This window comes from Eurypyga helias, unplaced genomic scaffold (assembly GCF_000690775.1).
Source record: "Eurypyga helias isolate BGI_N326 unplaced genomic scaffold, ASM69077v1 scaffold30924, whole genome shotgun sequence".
Classification (NCBI taxonomy): domain Eukaryota; kingdom Metazoa; phylum Chordata; class Aves; order Eurypygiformes; family Eurypygidae; genus Eurypyga; species Eurypyga helias.
This window is the reverse complement of record NW_010248659.1, coordinates 24,090-45,492: the sequence shown is the minus strand read 5'-3', so window position 1 is coordinate 45,492 and position 21,403 is coordinate 24,090. Positions and strand designations below refer to the sequence as shown.

At 35.0% G+C, this 21,403-nt stretch overlaps 1 protein-coding gene across 1 annotated transcript in view; it reads right to left on the bottom strand.

Moving 5' to 3' along the window:
• Positions 1-4,040: 4,040 nt before the first annotated feature.
• Positions 4,041-21,403, bottom strand: part of HFM1 (HFM1, ATP-dependent DNA helicase homolog (S. cerevisiae)) — a 38,990-nt gene continuing 21,627 nt past the window's right edge. Inside the window, exons 19-37 of the mRNA XM_010151142.1 lie at positions 20,222-20,302; positions 19,507-19,598; positions 18,541-18,647; positions 18,405-18,452; positions 18,114-18,211; positions 17,903-18,034; positions 15,110-15,195; positions 13,831-13,914; positions 12,614-12,771; positions 11,799-11,902; positions 9,572-9,667; positions 9,041-9,159; positions 8,111-8,193; positions 7,849-7,958; positions 5,760-5,858; positions 5,253-5,313; positions 4,928-5,033; positions 4,392-4,549; positions 4,041-4,107 (exon numbers count right to left, since the gene is read on the bottom strand). Of these exons, the coding sequence (XP_010149444.1) occupies positions 4,041-4,107; positions 4,392-4,549; positions 4,928-5,033; positions 5,253-5,313; positions 5,760-5,858; positions 7,849-7,958; positions 8,111-8,193; positions 9,041-9,159; positions 9,572-9,667; positions 11,799-11,902; positions 12,614-12,771; positions 13,831-13,914; positions 15,110-15,195; positions 17,903-18,034; positions 18,114-18,211; positions 18,405-18,452; positions 18,541-18,647; positions 19,507-19,598; positions 20,222-20,302 (1,889 nt within the window). The remainder of the gene's footprint in view (positions 4,108-4,391; positions 4,550-4,927; positions 5,034-5,252; positions 5,314-5,759; positions 5,859-7,848; positions 7,959-8,110; positions 8,194-9,040; positions 9,160-9,571; positions 9,668-11,798; positions 11,903-12,613; positions 12,772-13,830; positions 13,915-15,109; positions 15,196-17,902; positions 18,035-18,113; positions 18,212-18,404; positions 18,453-18,540; positions 18,648-19,506; positions 19,599-20,221; positions 20,303-21,403) is intronic.

Here is a 21,403-nt window from a genome sequence, read left to right as displayed (position 1 = left end):
ACACTCTACTTGTTTTTCTGCTAACAGTTTTTGAAGATCATGGGTTTCGAGTGCATATTGCATTTTCTGCAGGCACAGATACAGCTGACCTGAGTTTATATTTTGAAACCAATATATGTGATAGGACAAGGAAGCATATAAGGAAGTTGAAATTAAATTAAAAGCAGGTATGAGCATGTATTTTATTACAGAGAATCAGACAAGTAAGACAGTAAAATCTGACTTCTTGTCACACTGAATTTTCTTTCACTACTCCATTATGGGAAACCGTATTTTCATAATGTATATTTTATAGAATCATCCCCAGACTAAAGTCTGTGGCATTCTGCTGTATCCCCAAAGAATTACTTATACAATCCCACTGATTCAAATTCAAGCCACTCATTTAATGTTACAACTCTATGCAGAATTAAAAACAAGGATCCTTTCAGACTTTAACAATGTTTTTATGCATTTTAGTTTGCATTTTATCTATTAGCTTAGTGAAATTGTCTGATGCTATCCTGTTGAATTTGATTGGTCTGTTTTATCAGCCAGGCAGCATCTGAAAGGAAGCTGCATGCAGCAACATTACTGGAGCACAGCCATCTTTTGCTGTACAGAAATATGACTATTCAACTTAGAAAAGTTGGATCCTTACGTGGATAAAAACCCCAGGCATCTTATGTGCACAAGAAAGGCAATATTCAGCGAGCCTGGCTGTCAATTTGCTCTACACCATCTTCTCTGTGCTAGTATGTGGTCACTTGAGCAATTTAGCCCACTTACAATCTGAATCATCTTCTGATAGTGTCTGCCTCATCCTAGTGACTACACAGAGAGTCCAGGGAAACGAGGTTTATTACTTACAGTGATCCAGCTAAATGACTAAAATTAGACAGCTCTTCATAGCCATGTCTATATTTACCTACTGGGGCACCACCGGGGGTTTTGGTCCCCTAGCCATTCATATAAAGCACCTGTGGAGAAACACCACTGTCCCTGCCTGGGAGCCATCAGATTTCCATGGAAATCAGAAGTTGATGGGCAGGAGGTAAACTCTGCATTCTTAAATCTTACCATGACACAGAACTGGGACATGACTAGAGACTGCTGGGCCAAACATAGCAGTGGTAGAGTAATTCTGAGTTAACTCAGTTTGGAAGTTTAATTAAAAAAAAAAAAAAAAGCAGATTTGATAGTTTTTCTAATTCTGCAGTCAATCTGCTCTTTCTGCCTGTATTTGTTCTGAAGTATAGTCACTGTGAATCTGCAGTTAATAATTTCCATAGAGTCCTACTATGGTTATCACTTTCGATCTTTCAATTATTATGATTTAGAAAATGGAACAATAACAAATGCTACCGTATGAAAAGTCATTCCTTCTCCTGAGATAGAGAACACTTCAACATGTAAGTACTTCCAAACTGGTTTTCTGAAAGTGATGTAGATTTTAAAGAGTCACAGAACTAATACAAATAATGAAGAAAAACAGCAATGCCAAATAAAGCACTTCTCTCTAGAAAAATGTTTTTGCACAAGAGGTTCAGTATTACTGCAAAGCCATTGCAGTATTGAAAGTATATTCTGAAGTCTGTGAAGCGTTCTCAGTAGCAATAGCACAATTTTCCAAGGATGATACAGGATGCTAATTTCTTGTGAAAAACAGAGACAGGAAACAATCTTATAAACCATCTGCAAAATATTCTGAATAGTCTTGAAAGTACTGAAATGCATTTGTTATGTTCTGACTATGGATCAAATTGGAAATTTAAATTGGAAATTAGTCTTTAATTGGAAATTAGTCTTTTAAAAACCTAAAGGAAAAAATTTTAATACAGCATCAGAAAATTAATCAGCCTTGAATCTTGAAGAAACCCAATAATAATTATTGAACTCCTGCACTGGGGAAAACCAAGAAGAAAACAGAATCTGCCTGCACGGAAAACTTTCTTTGGACTAATAGTCTAAATATAAACCTACTCCTATTAACTAACTAAAACCAGGTAGTTATATTTAGACTATACAAAAAATGACGTTAAAATGGCAATAATGTCAACTATTTTCCAGACATTATATAAACTACCAAAATATTTCACAGAAAAATGGAAATACATATTCACTGTAGAAATGGGGCCAGAAAACATCTCAAAAGATAATTTCTTAGTAAAAAGAAATAGATAGAAGCTTACCTTACTCATTATTATGAAGACCTAAGCACACCCAGGTTTCACCACAGTCGCCACCTCACAGTTCAGAGCCTTTAGAAGGAGCTTCTTGCAGACCAGCAGGAGAGAGTGCAGCACCTGCCATTAGAAGCACGTTCGGTTTGCAGGTGAGGCCCAAGCAATCAGCTCATCTGCTCAGTGACGTTTTGGAAAGTTGCAAGTTGTAGAATCACAAGATATTGGCTCCTTCCTCTCCTATTTTTCATGTTTGAAGCTCAGCATTATGTTGCTGTGTAATAGCTTTTGACAAATTTTGAAGAAACTCGGAACATCTCCATCAGTTGTCGCAAGCTCAAACTCCAGGGAAAAGCAGGATACAAAGGCAATTAAAGAATGCTATGTAAATATGAACTGTAAATTGGAATAACCCCTGCATTTCAAGCAGCAGGGAGACAGCAAGGTGCTTAAACATTGGCATCAAGTACCATCTTAGATACCCTAGGGGACCTGGAACATCTCCACGTGGGAAACCTGTGCTCTCTTGGCATGGTAGATGGAGAAGATACTAGAATGCAGAGTGCCAAAGGTCATTCTGAAATCTCACCTTGACATGGAACTGGGAGATGACTAGGCTGTACAAGACTAGGACTGCTGAGCTAAACATAGCAGCAGTATGGTAATTCCGAGTTATCTCAGTTTGAAAATTGAGACAAGAAGAGATCTGACATAGTACTAACTTTCAAATGCAGTGAAATATTTGAGGTACAGCAAAATGAGTTATAAGCTGGGGCCTGCTGGAATTTGCAGTGTCAAGAACACACTGCGTGGTGAGTGTTGCGGCTGCTTGTGCTATGCCATTCTTTCATATGGAGAAAGAGTTAAACCAGAAACTTAAGTTGAAAGCATAAGGGAACACTGGAGTTCAGTGAAATGTTATTAGCTGAGAAAAATACAAGCAAGTAGTGCAGCAAAATGTGACTGCATTTGTTTGCGCCATGAACAATGTTAAAAGAACAGACAACTAAGGTTCCATGTGTGATTTTAACATTTTAATTCCACAGATTTTGAATAATTAACAGTGAAAGTTAACATTCTCTTGTTTTTTAGGCAATGTAATGTATTTTTCTAACTACTGAACTTGCAACATCTACTGATCAAACACTAGAGCTACAGAAGATAGCCAAGTACCATACTTGGTTGCCTAAATCTGTACTGGGATGCATAAATGTCCATTTTATGGCCTTGGGTGTCAAAGTGAACACCCAAACTCAACTTTAGAATGTTGTTTATAGACATTTTACAACTGGTTTGGTGAGTCTGGAAACACATGTGCTTGAAGAAAGTTGCACTTTTTTTATCATCGAGTTGATAGCACTGTCAAAAGGAATATAGTCTACAATAACTTACCATTCTATTACTTTTACTTACAAATCTAATTATTTTACAGAATCAGTGCTATGAAAAATTCAGCAAAAAAACTGAAAGACAAAATCAAATAGCATTAAGAAATTTCTGAGGAAAGAGTCTTTCATTTAAAGAGTACTTGTGAGCAGGGCATGTAATAAACAGCTTACTTTCCCTTATACGATTTTTACTGTATTTATAAAAACACCCTCAGTTTGAGAACTATTTTCCTTTGACACATTCCAATATTTTTCCTGAAAACAGTCAGCTAACAAATATTTAAGCACTTTTCAAAATGAGATAACATACCTAGAATTCCATAAATTAAACATCAAATTTGTTATTAGCTACCCTATGCAGCAATCCAGCTACTGATAAATAGTTACACAACAGAAATCAAATTCTCTTAACTGGATTTAAAGGCTTAACTCTGTAAAAAACACTGTAACTTTCCTCCACAGCACTTACAATGTAGTTTGTTTATATGCTTTACAAAATGCCATCAAATATTCCAAGAAAGGGCTTGACATCATTAACTTCATCATCAAGGAGATATCTAATAAAGATAAAGCAAATAAAAAAATTAAATTAGGTATAGTACCTCAAAACCTATGAAATCAGGAAGACTATACAAAGTGCAATCAAAAGATACCAAGACCAGCAAAATAATTTTAAAGTATTTTCCTTTCTAAGGAAAGTTAACTGCTACTATTATTGTGAAAATTAATCTTTTTAAAATGAATGTTATAAATTAACACATCCCCTAAAGGTCTGTGTTCCATGAAGAAATAAGCACTGGAACACTGAAGCAACAGGAAAACATACACAACTTTTTATTACCTGCGATCCACTTCTTTTTCCTGTGTTTCTGTGAGAATAAAAAAATCCTCTTTCCTAGTGAATTTGGAAGAGTCTGAGATTATTTTTGAGATCGAAGAACATTGCACGTTTTTCAGCCCTTGTGAAGGATCTGGAAGGTTTTTTTCTTGAAAATTGAACTGCTTTGTAAATGTTAAAAATGTATATGGTTAAAATAACTTACTGAAAGAGAAACTGCCAGATTGTTATAGTATGCAGTAGAGATATTTATACTGATATTATAGTGTAAGTATAATTATATACTTGGATGACTTGCAGAACCACAGTCAAATTGAGTAAATAGTTTTGAAGTCATGCTATAAAAAGAAAATTCAAGTCCTAGTTCTGTGTGTCATGAATGTCACACAGAACACAGGATGCATGTGTGTTAGGACAACACAGAAAGGTTCAGAAACTCCTTATGTCCAAACTGATTCATAAGTCAGATATGGTAAATATATTTACACATGAAATACTCTAATTATAGGAAATTCTGTTATGGAAATATTTTTACTCACCGTATTTATATTTCCACTCTGTACAGATAAATTCACTTTTGATGTGCTATTAACCACAGAAACAACGGACTTCTGAATATCAGTCTCATCTTGTAACGTGCTTGAACTGAAAACATCGAGTTGAATAATTTACATATTTTTATAGAAGTGCAAAATTATTTACTTTTCAGTTCTGGGTTTTCTATTTATTTCCCTCCACACTTAAATAAATTTCATACCATTCAACAATTCATACCTTCTAAAAGCTGAAATTTTACTCACTCTTACAAGTGAGCAACCCTATAATAAATATATAATAAATTGTAGTAAATTACACAATGCTTACTGTTTTGAAATGTCGTTTGTGGCTTTGCTTCCTGTATACTGGCAAAGTGGTTCACACTCATCTGGAATTTCAAGGCAGATATTTCCACATTCCACGTAAGAATGAAAGTTTTAAAAACTGAGCCAAACCCCCTTGTAAATATTTTCCATAATATGATAAATAATAGCCTGAAAATTATCCAAATGTATTAACATTTGAAATATTTCTTCTGTGGGTTTTGGGCCAGTGTAAAGATAAGCAGAGATAAATAGTCAGATAAATTAACAAATATGCAGTTGCAGGCCACCCAAAATTTTTTAATTGTGACTTTGCAACTCTCCCTTCTGTAGCAAATTTGCTTCAATTTAGGCGACATTCAAGGTAGAGTAATAAACCTGTCAGTCAAGTCAATTAACCAAAAAATTTCAGGTAGTTCTATTCATTGAATACTATGAAAAACTATTCTCAAATAATAACCTGTAAAGTAATGTGGAAGTAAGAAACTTATTGTATTTAAAATAACTGTACCTAATTCTCTATCGGCAAAGTTGCTAGCAGATACTAATTTCTCATCATCAATATCATCCCAAACATCATCTCTCAGTTCAAAGTCCACAGCCAAAGGATCTGAAAAACAATCTGCTGTTATCTGTATCAGTCATGTTATGCACAAATAATTTTAACTTTTTTTTTCCCATGCCATTATCTCTTGGCTTTCCTCACTCCCAAACACTGAATGTTTCCAAGAGGGGAAAAAAAAAAAAATCACTGCAATTTAATTCTTTCCTTTTGTCAGAAGCACTGCTTGATTCCAAATGTAATACTTTTAATTCAGTCCTTTCTTCTCTCCACAGTTTTCCAGAAGACACTGAATACTGCCTTCCTTACATCTAACGCTTAAGAACTAGCCCTAACACATTTTCAAGCATTGTTGTTAAAATTATTAATTAAAGTATGTAGTTAATGTATTAAAATACTTTTTTTTCCCCTGGTGAAAAGAAGACTTTCCTGGTTCCTGTATTACTCTCATTCCCTTTTGTTTGTTGTAGTTTCTCATTTCATCACCAGCCCAATTCTGTCTGCCAATTTTTTTCATCTCTTTTCTGCCATACTACCCTCCAGCATGAGGCAGTGCTGGCGATCTTCATTCTGCTGTCATGGCTCTAATATGCCTAAATAACTCTGCTCCGGGTCTCCCTTTCAACAGAAGGGGAGCAGGACAGGCTCAAATCAAAAATTCTGGTCCATGGACACTGGCAACACCAGGAAGGCACTGCTATTGTAATTCTGGATGTGCGCAGTCAGCTTGGTGCACTGCTGCAGAGACGCACAGACTTTAAATAAATTCTAGGTTTAGGTTACTACAGTTTCACAGCATGTTCTTAATTACCTACTTTTTTTTTTTAATGGAATGGAAAGATACCATATTAGAGATATAGTTAACCCTACAAAAGTCATATGAACTGATGCCTTACTTCATTAGAACTATTTTTGGTGCATTTTTTAAAATGCAGCCGGCCCTATCAATATGGCCAAGGTTACCATTTCTGCTACCACTCAATGGAGATGGTTTTAAGTCAGCAGTGTCTACTATGTCCCCTTGATCCTGTATGATTTGCCTCAAGATGTTCTGGATCACAGACTACAGCTATCCTGGAATATCCATCTGTCTTCTGATGACTTTAATCTTTTAACACAATCATCATACACTAGCTGCCCGCCCCCAGCAACTGACGATACGGCTATGCAACAGTCCTCCATCTTAAGACCAGATAGCAACTACCGCAGGCGCATTAGCATGGCAGGAAAATACGAGGCATTAATTTAAAGGGGTAGGATTACAATCCTATCACCAAAATATTAAGGAAAAAAAAATTATTTTAAGGTGTCAACACTTAAGGCAGTATGAACTAAAAAACGTTTCAGTGCATTTCATCACCGTGTTTCCGAGCGTCTGAGTACGATCCAAACATTGGAGTTGTGACTTACTGGCCAAATTAATCAAAATCTGATTCACACCGATCTACTGTCACCAAATACAATAGCAAAAGGCATGCAGTGAGGAGGACATCATAGTTACGTACTGATGATGAAGACTGATCATTTAACACCAAATGTAAAAACATCTGTGGCCTTTCCCGGGAAAGGGAAACAGAAGAGGAGATTTTGTTTTTCCAGACAGATGTTTTACTAGGTAAAAACTGAGTTATTGAATGGTCACGTTGTCAACTACAAAACAAAAGATTGTATTTCCCTTACTTCTTCCAGCAGAAAGGGTAAAGAAGAAAACGTATAGACACCTCTTGTATTCCAAGTGGCTTCAGTGGAAATACATTACAGTCATACTTTTCATTAAGTATTTGTAGATTTGGATGCTCATATATTTAATTTAGTCGTTACGGTTTTATTTAAAGGTACATTTAGATGCTTAGATCTACATTAGAAATTCTTATCGATACCAAAAAGAAAGCCAGTTAAGGCCACTATATTTTCTTATACACTCACTGTTCTATAATGCTACACTGTTTGCTGTAGTAATTTCAGCAAGTTTGAGTTTACAAGTATATTCCAATCAAAACAGTGAAAATCATAGTTTCAAACATTAGCCATAACTTACTACTCTTTCCATAATTCCAGGACTGCAGGTCTTTCCAAGATTCTCCTAAGCTATTACCATTATCTACCTGATCCACTGAAGGTGATGAAGATGACTGTTTATTGCTAGACCTATTGGAAAAAAATAATCAATGACATGTCAGGAAAACAGTTGCAGAAAACTGCAAAATAATTTTATTCACAAACCTGTTTTCAGTTGCTACAACTTAACAAACTGTGTAAAATAAGACATTTCTTCTTTTGTTATTTATATTAATCAGTACCTTGGCAATGTTGGCAACAAAGATTTAGGTGTAAAAACAAATTGTTTGAGATCCACTTTTTGAGCTTGATTTAACATCTGCATCTAAAGAAAGCAGATTATTGTAACTGATAAATTATAAACATATTGAAACCTGTCTTTTTACAATCAATGTCATCATTAATACTGTATCAAGTTAACAGTTTTTAAAGATCATATATAAATCTTTCTGATGTCTGTTTCTCTAATGTAATCAGTTAAAAAGGTTTGAATTACATGTTTCTGGCAGAGTTATCCAAGTACCCTGGCAAAGTTAGGCTGGTTATCACAAACTCTCATCTGTGATAGCTATAGGCTAAATCATTCTCTGTTGCAAAGAAACAAGCAAACACAACTGCGAGGAGGAAATAAACCACCCCGGTATCTCAAATGCCATTCTCGATCCAGAAAGAACTAGTTTAGTACTACATTCAAAGGGACAGAGTCTAAGCCATGAAATTGTTCAGAGGTTAAAAACTAACATGGCTGATTTTCTTATAAATAAGTGGATCTAGCTGTCAATGCAAAAAGATGTCTTAGTATTACTCAGATAAATACCACTATTTATTTTCATTCATTTTGCCAAAACCGAGTCACAGTGCACTACCTTCCAATGATGCCTCTGTACCTCACCCACCACAATCTATCAAATGCCATAAAAGTACAACCAAAGAGTACATGCACAGAAGTGGATCACTGTAAGCCTTCCAAAGAGCAGAACAGCAGTAGAACCTCTCAAAGATTCCTGGACCTTTGGTACCTTTGTACTTCTTTGGGTTTATTTGCATTCCACACAGAAAAGACAAACTTGAATATTCATATTTAGTTATCAAATTTTCTCTGCAAACAATATATACAAATACATAACAGATTAAAATAAATCTATTCAATGGCTGACTGTATTCAAATGAACCTTTAACCGTTTTACTGGGGGTACAGATGAAATTGAGTTCCTGCTCCTTAAATCAGCTAGGTACGACAAAAACTTTGAGTCTCCATTTGTCTCAGACTTTGAAGATACTCCAGTTTTACCTGAGAAAAGGAATTAAAACAATCTTCAGATTAGTTTAGAAGGGATAAATCCTGTCTTTCCAGATCAATGGAAATTTTGCCACTAAGTTTAGTATCTTCTAGTGAAAGATCCTAAAGTTTTAACACACTAATGAAAAGACTTAACATACCAATAATTATATAAAGTGTAACAAGCTTGGCATTGCTTTTAAATCATATGCTAGATGTTCCTGAAAAATATCACTGTAGTGCCTATGAAAGTGTTATTGACAAAGCTTTTTATTACTGCTTTTATGACTGCATCATAGCAACAACTCAAGCCTGACTCTCTTACTTACATTGCTTCTGTTAATGTAGCTATTGGTACAAATGAAGCTATTCTAAATTATATTTGTCTAAAAGTAACAGCAATAGTAGATTTAATGCAACTCACAGCAGTCATGTCCACACAAATCTTTATTTTTACAGTGATGGTTGCATGCTCTGTTTCCATATTTCTTGTAAGCAATCTCATGTTTAGATCTGCCTCCTAGATAAATATAATACAGAAATGCTGAGGTTTTATTTCATATGTATTGTTGAGAGAGTATTTCATATGGTGAAAGACAGGCTAGAAGTAATCTGGGACACTAGAATTTTGTTGCCTTCAACAAAACTTTGGGCTGCTCAAACAATGTAATTGGAAAGGAATTAATCAATGTGACTGAAAACCAGAGGCCCACTCCCAAATTACACCCAGGATATTTCTTGCTTTCAAATTTATCAAAGAATGGCACTGCAGCACTTGTCAAGCAGAAGCAGCAGCACTGTACTTTTAATATACTTGAGAATTCAATTCTGATGACTTTGGTATTAGCCAGATGCTGTGATCTGACTGTTTACCTGTATCTACTTTTCCTGCTGGCAGACTTTGTGGGGAGCCATAATCCCTATCAAGTGAAGACTCAGCTTTCAGTTGTTGATTTGTAACCACTTTGCTTCCCACTGTTTTTGGTGTTAAGTAAAAGACTGTATATGCCTGCTGTATATCAAGGCCAACTTTGAAGAAAAGAAAAAAAATATTTAAAAAATTGCTAGAAACTGTTGCTGAACTGCTGATTACCTTCAGCTTTCTAAAGAGTTTAAGAAAGTATAAATATTATTAAAATATCATGGAAATTTATTAGGTAATGTACCATTAAAAGCACGCTATTACACGAATGGATTCTTTGTGATTGAGATTATAATTGTTTTCAGAATTAAAGACATGGTTACTAGATGACTAACAAAATTAGTCCCTTTAACAGACTTTCTGTATTGTTTTAAAACTACATTTCTCTATGGCTTTGCACTCCCGACATAATTTTACCTTTAAAACTGTATTACAGTCTGTTACAGGAGTTATCAGCTTTGGCATAAGCATAAAATGAGTAAGTTGATAGTACTTTTGAAGTTGAATGCTAATAAGGGTTCTAATCCTTATTAGACCAAGATTTGTATGAGACTATGACAGACACCCTTTGTAAAAATTAATTTCTGCCTTTCATTAGGCAAATATTGCTGGAAAACCAGACAGGCTTTTATAAAAATGAGAGATTTCCTTCATGTCCGAAAGAAAAGCAGACTTTAAAATAAGTAGAGACAGGAAAACCTGCTTTTAGACTAACTTCACTGTTACCAATTTCAGAGAAATGAAAGCGTTGAATTTTACTGAACTCAGTACAACTTGTAGATAGCCAAGTAGTAATAAAAGGACAATGTTTTCTTCATCTCATTTTCCACAGGTTTAGCCATAGGAATACAGATTATTCAAGGCTTGATTACTGTAACAATATTCAGTGTTTATCATGGAAGGACCAAATAAACCAGTTAATCTAGCACACAGCCGTCTTCTTTACAGGTGGGGCATGATGACAGAATTTAATACAGCCAGTCTGTTCTGAAATTGCACTTCAAAGTTCTAGGTTTCAAGGTCATCACTGTCTCTCCTCACCTGCTGCTACAGTTCCAATTGGTGGAAATTGATACCGAGGGGACCAATATGCATGTGAAGGCACAAAATTTTCCACTGTAGAAATTTCTTGCTACTGGAGATGAATCCATACCCAATGTTTTTTCATTACAATGCAAATCTAACCATTCACAAAGACAGCTCTTCTCAGCATAAGTAATCCTCACCTGCTGCTACAGTTCCAATTGGTGGAAATTGATACCGAGGGGACCAATATGCATGTGAAGGCACAAAATTTTCCACTGTAGAAATTTCTTGCTACTGGAGATGAATCCATACCCAATGTTTTTTCATTACAATGCAAAACCTAACCATTCACAAAGACAGCTCTTCTGCTGAGAAGAGCTATCATAAGTAACCTATGAAGCTGATAGGTTACTTACTTTCCTCACTGAAAGTTAATTCAGCTTCAGGCGAATAGCAAAAGAGAATCCTAATCTGTATCAACAGATCAAAATACCATGTCCTAGTAACAGTTTTGATGTTTCCCAGTCCATTAATATGCTAGGACTGTTAGGTAATACTCAACCGAGTAAAAAACATGTAATAGAATTGTGTTTCCAGATCAGTTAATTTTATTATATTTTTGGCTTGATATAAAGTGCTTTAATAATTTATTCACAATTCTTATGCAGTCACTTTTAAATTAAAAGCATACCAATCAACTTACCATAATCAGAACTAATTAAATTTATACTAATGTTCTCTGATTTAAGAGCTCTTTTCACTTCAATTTTCTTTGTCCAATTTCCAGTTTTCAGCAGCACAGAATCCCTGTAATGTATCAGTACAGTTTTGTTAGACATGGGCAATGAAAACAAATGCCATATACTATGGCATCTGTAACCAAGCAAAGGAGCCTTTACTTGGTCGTAGTTCTTGGATTTTGCTTAACAAGTGGCCTCAGAATAACCTTCCAATGATATATGATTTATGGCAATAAGAGAGCCAGGATCCTGTAGATCACTTTCAGTTCTGCCAAAAGCACCAGACTTTGGCCAGAACTCACGTGAAGGTCACGCAGTTGGAAAAGAATTTATTTCTCTTTTCCCTTTTGCTACAAGCGTATCTTAGCCAACTGGAAAATTTAATTCCATCTCTGAGTGAAAAATTTTGACAATATGATATAATTAAAGCAATACAGCTAATAAGAGTATATAACAACTTGAGGATGTATATTTTTAACAGGTATTTTACTTGTTTTATATTTATGTGGAAATTATTATGACTGCCATAATATGGCATCAGTGTTGCACAGATATTTACACACAGTCTCTGTACTGACAAGCACACTGGCATGGTTTTGGGGTTTTTGAATCTTGTGCAGCACTTTAAATGACAACTGACTAGAAAACGCTGTAGATAAAGAATAATTTTGTACCATGTGACACCAGCAGAAAGTATTGCAAATCTGCAAGTCACAGAAAAGATTAAAATCTAATACCCATTAAAAGAGGTGAGACAAAAAAACCTGATCATACATACATAATTTTCTGATTAAAAATGACTTGGTTGTCAGCATCTCCTATGACCAATGTAACATAGTGAAAGTCTGTTGCTGTTCTCTTTGTCTGTAGCTGCTCATAGTTTGTTAATTTGATGGCTACTAAGATTTCAGCCAGTATATCACTGTATTTTGGAAGCTGGGAAAAAAATGTATAAAAGAAGACATAACTGCTAAACTATGCAAAGTAAAATATATGCCCTTCCATAATTTCTTAACTGTTGATAAAAGCACAAAAGCTTGATTCATGCAATTTCACTTTGTGTTACAATTTTAATATGTTGTTCTAAGACACTATTAAACAGTACTAACTTGCCCATAGCAGAATATCCTAAATTTGATTAAGTATTGAGAATAAAAGACAGTCTACATTAAGCACTTGAAAAATCCTCCTCTGTTCAATGCAAAGAGAAAGATAGAAGAAGAAAACCAGGTATATTTTGGCATCCCAGCATTCCTCTGTAAGATATTTGTAATTGTTACACCTTACTTCTGAGAACAACTTTAGATACACTCATCTGGCATTACACTAAATGAAAAACTAAACCAGAAGTGATCATTACAACAACAGTATTTCACACATTCACTGACTTTTTAACTTCAAAGTTGTCTTCATTCGTACCAACTTCACGAGACACTTTCAGGCTATTGCTCAAATTTGGCATTTCAGAATGGCAGAGTGGCTACATGGCCTCCTTGAAGACAAAATGCCTATCAGAACCTTTAAGTTCTTGATTGCACATGGAATTGCACCCTTCCTCTGAAAGGGCACCAGCTAGGTTAATGTAATAAATTACTTTTTCTCTCTTCCGAAGTGTGATGTAGAAAGTAAAAATGACTAAATGCTTCTTCAATAAGTTTTATATTGATGTTTTTCTGTCTCCAGGGTTTGTTTATGTTCAAGATAGAAGAGACCTGTCATTCTCATAAAATGCTAGAATGTGGAATATACTGGTTTGCATTTGTAACATAAAATGCTATTAACGAGAGAGAGGCCAACGTACTACAGAGAATGTCTACTCCAAGGCTCTCCTTCGATGTTTAGTTGTTTGATTATACATGCTAAGGTGGAAGGAGGCCTTGATATTGTGTAATCTGCCAACAAAGGCTCAAAATTTATTTAAGTTGGTATGTGTTCTATTATTTAATAATATCAGCATTAAAAAACCTAAAAAAAAAAAAAAGGAAAAGCATTTACCTGTTCAATGTCAAGTTCATATTTTGGAAGGTGCAAAACAGATTCTTTTATCTGGTTTCCAAAAGGAGGATGTCTGTTTAAAATCTGCAAAGATTTAATTTCATTTCCAATACGTTCAGCTGATCAAAGATGCCAACAGAAATGTAAATCCAAGGAACCACAGTCACTGGAGTAATTATGCTATCAACAAAATCCCTTATCACTCCTGGTTCTCTACTGTCAATGATGCCCTGAATACCAACATAACCAAAAGAAAATTCCAATACTTTTTCATGTTGCTACCAGTTCTGTTCAGGTAACAGCCAATGAACTAGTCAACGACCTCAAAACCTGACTATGCAGGTTTTATGAGAGATGACTCTTCTATGTTGCCCTAGCTTTAGTCAAAACAAAACAAATGTCAGGAAAACTGCAAGTGGGCAGAAAAGAGAAATCAAATTCCTAAAATCAAACCGCAAAAATCCAAGTAAGATCAATTCCCTTTATAAATCCATTATATCTTGTAGAACACTGGAAAACCAGTTTTCTCAGAAAAGAAACCAAGAACAAAAGAACTTGTCCTGGGGTGAAATCTAACCTCCCTAAAATAAGAAGTGCTTTATAGATGATTCCGAATAATTTTATTCTATGACTATCTGTCCTGGTTTTGGCTGGGATAGAGATAATTTTCCTCCTAGTAGCTGGTATAGTGCTGTGTTTTGGATTTGGGATGAGAATAATGCGGTAACACACTGATGTTTTGGTTGTTGCTGAGCAGTGCTTACACTAAGTCAAGGACTTTACAGCTTCCCCAGGAGCAGGGAGAGGGTGGGTGAGCAGCTCTGTGATGCCTGATAACCGCCTGGGGTTAAACCACAACACTATCTTTAACTGAAACCAGCAATAATGGAAATTCAGGATTCTCATCATTAACATACGTGAAAAGAAATTGTAAATACATATTTCCTTTTATATTTTTCTAACACTGCTAAAAGGGAAATGTATATTGTACTTGGTTTCAAACTGGGTTAATGATGAAATTTTACATATTTAAGCTGCCTTCCAAAACCAGCTGAATCACTGAAATCACCCGTATTAAATTTGCTAGAATAAAACAGCATACACTTTTTCAAGGAAAAATAGCAGTTGCCACTTTTTTTTTTAAATTGAATAGTATAAATGAATAAACCACTTAAAACACTCAATTTTGCTGATAATCATATAACATTTTTACTGGTACCAGTATTAATACTCAATATTTTTCTTATCTTATTTATCTGCATACAAAATAATAAATTACCAATTCAAGTTCCCTTGCATTTGTGTCTTCTATTTTTTTAAATGATGTCAGCCCAGCATTTACCATAGCATTTGACAGTGATACACCTGTGAAAAATTTAAGTTTTATGCTGTTAAATGACAATCTCTTACCTCAAATTATTCTCAACAACTGCATTATAGTAGGTAACATCAAAGCAGAAATAATTTCATAGTATGTTTGTCCCAGCTTTTTGCCCAGCATATCACCACATTTTTTCAGTTGATTAAATACTTGAGTATTATTTAATTTCACTTACGCATTAGTAAAGAGAAAAAAGAAATGCAATATGAATTGAATGTGAAATCATTCATTATTTCAATACTGACAGTTTTTAGTTACATTTTCTATGGTAAACCAGATTTTAGATCACTTTCTACAAGAGTCAAGAAATGTGTTCTGTGAAAAAAGCACATCACAGAGCATTCTTTGTCTGAGATTTTTTTTCACCATCCAAGGAATTATTTAACTACGTTAAAGTCATAAGAAATCTCAATGTTTTTGAGCAAAAAGAATTCCCAAGGCTTCATCTGCCACAAAAACAGAGTGACAGAGAATTCCTCATACCATCTTATCCCTCTTTGTGATTGCCAGTTCTTTCAAACTTCCAGTGCGATTTAGAGTCATCACAGCTTAAGGAAAGGCATTTCCGTTACCCAGAACTACAGGCTACTACAATAACTTCAATAATTTTACATAAGAGATAGTACCAACTACTTATAATGAGTATGTAGATTCTTCATATGTAGCTCTGTAGAAACAGTAAAAGAGATCTGAAAATTAAGTGGGAAACCTCTCAAGACACTCTAAAGTTTCTTCTTGGAAGACAATACATCAATCTTATAAGAAAAGAATCCTTTCAACTCAAGAATTTAATGATTCAGAGAAACAGAAGACTTTTCATCCTTTTATATATATTTGAACACCTTTGGGCCTGACTTAGGAAAGTATCTTCTACCATCTCCCCTCTCTTTTGCAGAAGCTCAGCAAACAGTATGAAGACTCTCACTTACTACTTCTAAAGCTACTTCAGTTAGAGCTGTTGCCTTGTTTATTTAGAAGTGAAGCTGAAGCCTAGTTCTTTTGTCATCATTCCTAAAATGGCAGAAGGTTTTCCACCAGTGAAGAAAATATGAGATAGAAATAAGACTTTTCATCTATTTCTGAATGAAAAAAATGGAGGTGGAAATCAAACTGAACAAGTAGTAAGGGTGATAAAGTCCTGTATGGCGACTCATCATTATCCTGTCTGTCAGACAAGCAGTCAGAAATCAAGCATTATCATACAGCAACAAAAGGAAGCATAATTATTGGACAAGAGTAACAAATAGAGATCTCTGGAGAAATGCAGTAAGACTTCAACTGAATCCTCAGTCTCAGTAAGGCCAAATGTTAAAGAACCGTCACTCTTACAAAGGAAATACTGGTTAATAAAGCTTTTTTAAGATTCTAAAACTCACATACTGAGATGAGAGTTTAAAAACTAGTGATTCCTGAATAGGTTACATGGTATCAGTAAATTCCTGTGAGCTCAGACAATTCACTTCACAAAGACTTGGAATAGGCTTAGCAGCCATAGCATGACAGAGGTCAAGAATCAGACATCATAATATAGGCATCAAGTCAGCATTTGATTCAGGGATGGAGAGTGAACTATCAGCAGACAGTTTAAAAAGAGCATGTGAGCAGAACAAACAGAACTTTGAAAGTTAACAATTCTTTGTAACATATGCTGCAAGAACAACAGCAGCATAGGAAAAAAACCAAACCAAACCAAAACCAAAACCAACCCAACCTCAACAACCAAAACCCCAACAAACAAACCCTGAAAGGAAAACAGAGCTGTGACTTTATTCTGTTGAATATAGAGTACAGGAAAGGATTTGTCTGCCCCGCAAGTGCCATGTTTATCCCACTCATCCTAACCCCTAGAAACGCTGAACATGAGACAGACTCCTCAGATGACCAAGTGCATGTTGGCACAGATCCAGAAGCAGTGGAAATGAGTTCCTACCACACTGTACTGTGCTGCACACAAGCTGAATAAGCCCTGTCCCTTGCTTTGAATCCACATGAATGAAGCAGTACAGCCTCTGCATCTGAGCTGGCGAGGCTGTAATGTACTGTACCATATGGAACTTCTGGCTGAGGCATTCTCTGATTTGCAGATCTCCGTACTACACTGCTCTGTACAGAGTAGATGTGTCTTTAAAGAGGAGATACAGAGAACACTGCAGTGAGTTCTGAAAGCATGATGGTATGATAAGACCAAACAAAAAAGCAGAAATCTATAGTATTACCTCAAACAAGTGTAACTACATTTTTGGATTATTAGAAACTTGTGATCCTTACATTTATAAGAACCTCATGGGCAGTAAATTTATTTCTATTTTATGATCCCTATCCATGTCAATGCAGGTGAAAGGGCTTCCATGTGTATGAGTGGCAGATGTTTGGAAAGGAAGGAATAGCCTACCAGGAGAGATGCCATCACAAAAATATGGAACACACCCAAGATACTGAGACAAGCACCAAGAACAAACACCACCTCTGAACTACTCTGAAAGCCTAAAGAAAATTACTGAACAGATTACTATTGCTTTTACTGTTATCATGACTGACTATTCTGACAACTGTGGTACTCCACCATGGCAAATGAGTAATTAGGAGACTCAAATTATTATATAACCAGAAACCCCAGAAATTAGCAGGCTAATTATGAGTTTTGATTCTGTATCAGCTTGTACAACTTTATCATTTCTGACTAGTACCTACCAATTTTTTCCAGTTGTTTAGACACATGAAGGGAGTTTTCCCAAAGTTTGCACCTGAAACACTTCGCTAAAATCAAAGAGTTTAATAAAGCAGAAAAGTTGTTCTTACATGATGCCAGAAAGTCAGATAACCCTGTAAAATATGACTGACTTGTATTAATCAAATAAAACATAGCTTTTATCTGTCAAAAAAGGATTAAATTTTACCATACATCTAGTAACTCTTAAGCCATTTCTAAATATTCTGCCAGTATCTTGTGTCAAAGTAAAGTCTTGAATAGGAATGCATCCTAGCTGAGCCTGAATAAGACTGGAAAAAGAATATTTTTAGATATATAAGCCATACTGTAAGCAAAGTATAACAACATAGATATTTCTACTGGAAAACAAAAGAAAATTCAGAATAGAAACAATGAAATTTATAAAATGAGACAAATTTTAGCAGGGACTAACATGAAATGACAGTTTTTCAATAAAAAGTAACAGCACAATAGAGTATTTACCAGTTTATTTTCATTTCTCTCGTTTTTATCTTCCCCTCCATTGGAAACCTATGCATGAAAATACACATATTTTTTGGTATTAATTTTATTTATTGCTAAAAAGATATTTCTTTTTCAATGTATTTATTTTTTATACCTGATAGTTATTTTGTCCTTGTCTTTATTCAGAGAGTTCAGTATTTTCTTTTCATTTGTTCTTAACTTGACATCCAGAAATTCTGTGCAGTTGGAGATCATTTTAATCTGTAACAATTTATCTTTTTTATTAGTTTTCTTTGCCATTTTCTATCTCTTCTACCTACTTAAAAAAAAAAACTTCTAAAAAATTTTATTGTCTAGGCACTATGACAATGAAAAGGTGGTCAGTCAGTTCTTTTGCATACTGCCCAACCTCCTTTCATCTTCCTATAGGGGCTATTATATAACAAAAGGGGGGAATTTTTTTTGTTTAGATTACTATTCCACTCGAAATGATCCAAAATCAACCACACCACATAAAATCATAACACGTTAGGAAATACAAGGCAAATATAAATAGTTTTTTCTATCTGTTATGTATTTCACTTTACGTTCTTCATACTTTAATAACAAAGATAGCCATAGGAGAACAAGCATTCCATTTTGTCATGGCCAACCTGTTCCATTGTAGCATTTGCTTGAAAACAAAAACATCTTTTGTGACTTAACAATAGCAATAACAACCTGTTATCTGACACAGGAAAATTCCTTAAAACAGAAAGAAAGTAACATTCCTTTAAAAGTGAAATCTGCTCTGCACGCAGCTGGGTTTTGCAATAAAAAATAACTACTAAACCACAAAACAATACATTGTTTAATGCATAAAGAGAACAGCTTCAGCAACTTTGTCTCTTCATAAGCAAGGTTAGTGAGGGGAGAAAGAGCTGGAAATCGAAAGATCTCAGAGTACAAAGCCTCAAAAATACTCCATACGGAACTTATTTAGATGTACTGTCTAAAACTTTATGCTTTACATAAACAAAGACTGAGCTCTTTAAAAGAAATAAAACCTTCTGCTTCTTACATTTGATTCTGTTTAATATCAACTGAACATATATAAATTTTCTTTAATAAGTTAAATTACCAATTCATTTAAAGTCTCTGTTCCCTGAATTGTGAAAAATTGTTTCACTGTATCAAATGCAATATAATACCACGCCATTAATCTTCCAGTCTCTGGAAAAGAAGAATATACCTTAAAAAATATACCAAGTATTTTTTAGTGTTCTTTTTTAAGTCACAAAATCAAATTAATTTTCTTATTACAGGGCTCTATGAGATTTACCACCACCGACGCAGTATGTTATTGCCCCCAGCTGTCTGATGGATATTACCGACCCCGTCACAGAACAGCAGAAAGAAACACATGCCAGTTGCTGTTTTCTCCAATAGAGATGAATTCACACTAATATACCAGACTGTGAACTGTGGTTGCCGAGAAGCCAACCACATCTAGCAGAGGATTGTAGAGAAGAGCAGGTATTGATAAAACCTGTCCTTCATTGCACTGTGTCACATCCAATTACCTTGTGATGTTCCCCAATTTTCTCCTGATCTACAAGAAAACTTCCAGCAACAACAAGAGAAGATCTATTTATGGATCAACATTAAGAGAATGAACTTCCATGATTTGTTAAAGAAACCTGATCATATATTCTAGGCAAACAATCTCTCAGATTTTATTCTCTATCACATTTATGTACTCCTTTTAATGGGTCAAAGAATAATTGTGACCCTTTGTAGTTCACTACTATCTCAACATCCCTTTTGAAAATTTGTTTATTTTTAAACAGTGTTACCTGTTGGTTTGAAATTATTTTCTTTATCCATCCTGATCAAATCAAAAGATGATAAATCATTTAAGTTCTTCAAACACAGTTCTGTCAACATTTTGAAAATGTGTTTTTAGTACATGCAGAAAAACTTACCCATGTACAAACCAGAAATACCAGCATCAAATTGCAATGAATGGATACCCAAGTAATCCCACTGAACTCAAGTAAAGGTTTCAGAATATGACCCTGCTTCTACAGAAGTTGGTGGTTACCTTCTGCTTGGGGAAAGCTCACTCTAAGATATTTGACACAGGACAGCCCAACTCTTTTTCAGTAAAGCAAAAGTAGCAAAGTAAAAGAAATGCACGGAATGTAGGCTGCCATTTTCAATTCCGAATGACAGAACAGAGAGCTCGCAGTATCTGTACAAGAGATTTCTGCCACAGTGCTAACACCTGAATGGTTGAAATTTCACATATCCGCAAGTATTTAGGAATCCTTCCTGACTGTCTTCAAGGCCAGGCTGGATGTGGCTTTGAGCAACCTGGTCTAGTGCAAGGTGTCCCTGCCCATGGCAGGGGGGTTTGAACTAGATGATCTTTAAGGTCCCTTCCAACGCTAACCATTCTATGATTCTATGATTCTATGATTCCTTCAGCAAAAATTTTATTACTTTATCAGGTGCATTTACTTCACTAAAGCGATTCAGTCAGATATCTGCATGAGGGTGACCACAGTGTTGTGGTTTTCTCTCTTTCAAAACCAAGGCAATTAAAGGGCAAAAATTTCTTTAATATAATGTTCAGAATTTAGAAGTAAGCTGGGAAAGCACTCAAAGTGATAGTCCCCATAGCAACCAGAAATCATTCACATTGCACATGAAACGTATCAAAACATAACTAACTATATACATGACTACAAAATCTTTGTGTGCAAGGAAAAGGAGCTAGTTTCTGTAAGAACTTGAAAAAGAATTTGTTTTTAATATCAGAGCATTTCAAGGAAATATAATCCACATCTAAGAAGCATTTTTAAGTGAAGCCTTCTACCCTAGCACTATCTGTAGAGGTGACTCAAACCATGCCTTCTCCCATAAAGGATTATTTAGGTAGTAACATGCTTCATTTGCTTCTTTCCTTTCAACCTACATGCTAAAACCAGAAATGCCCAGATCTAAAATACAGGAAAAGGTAGAAAACAACTGAA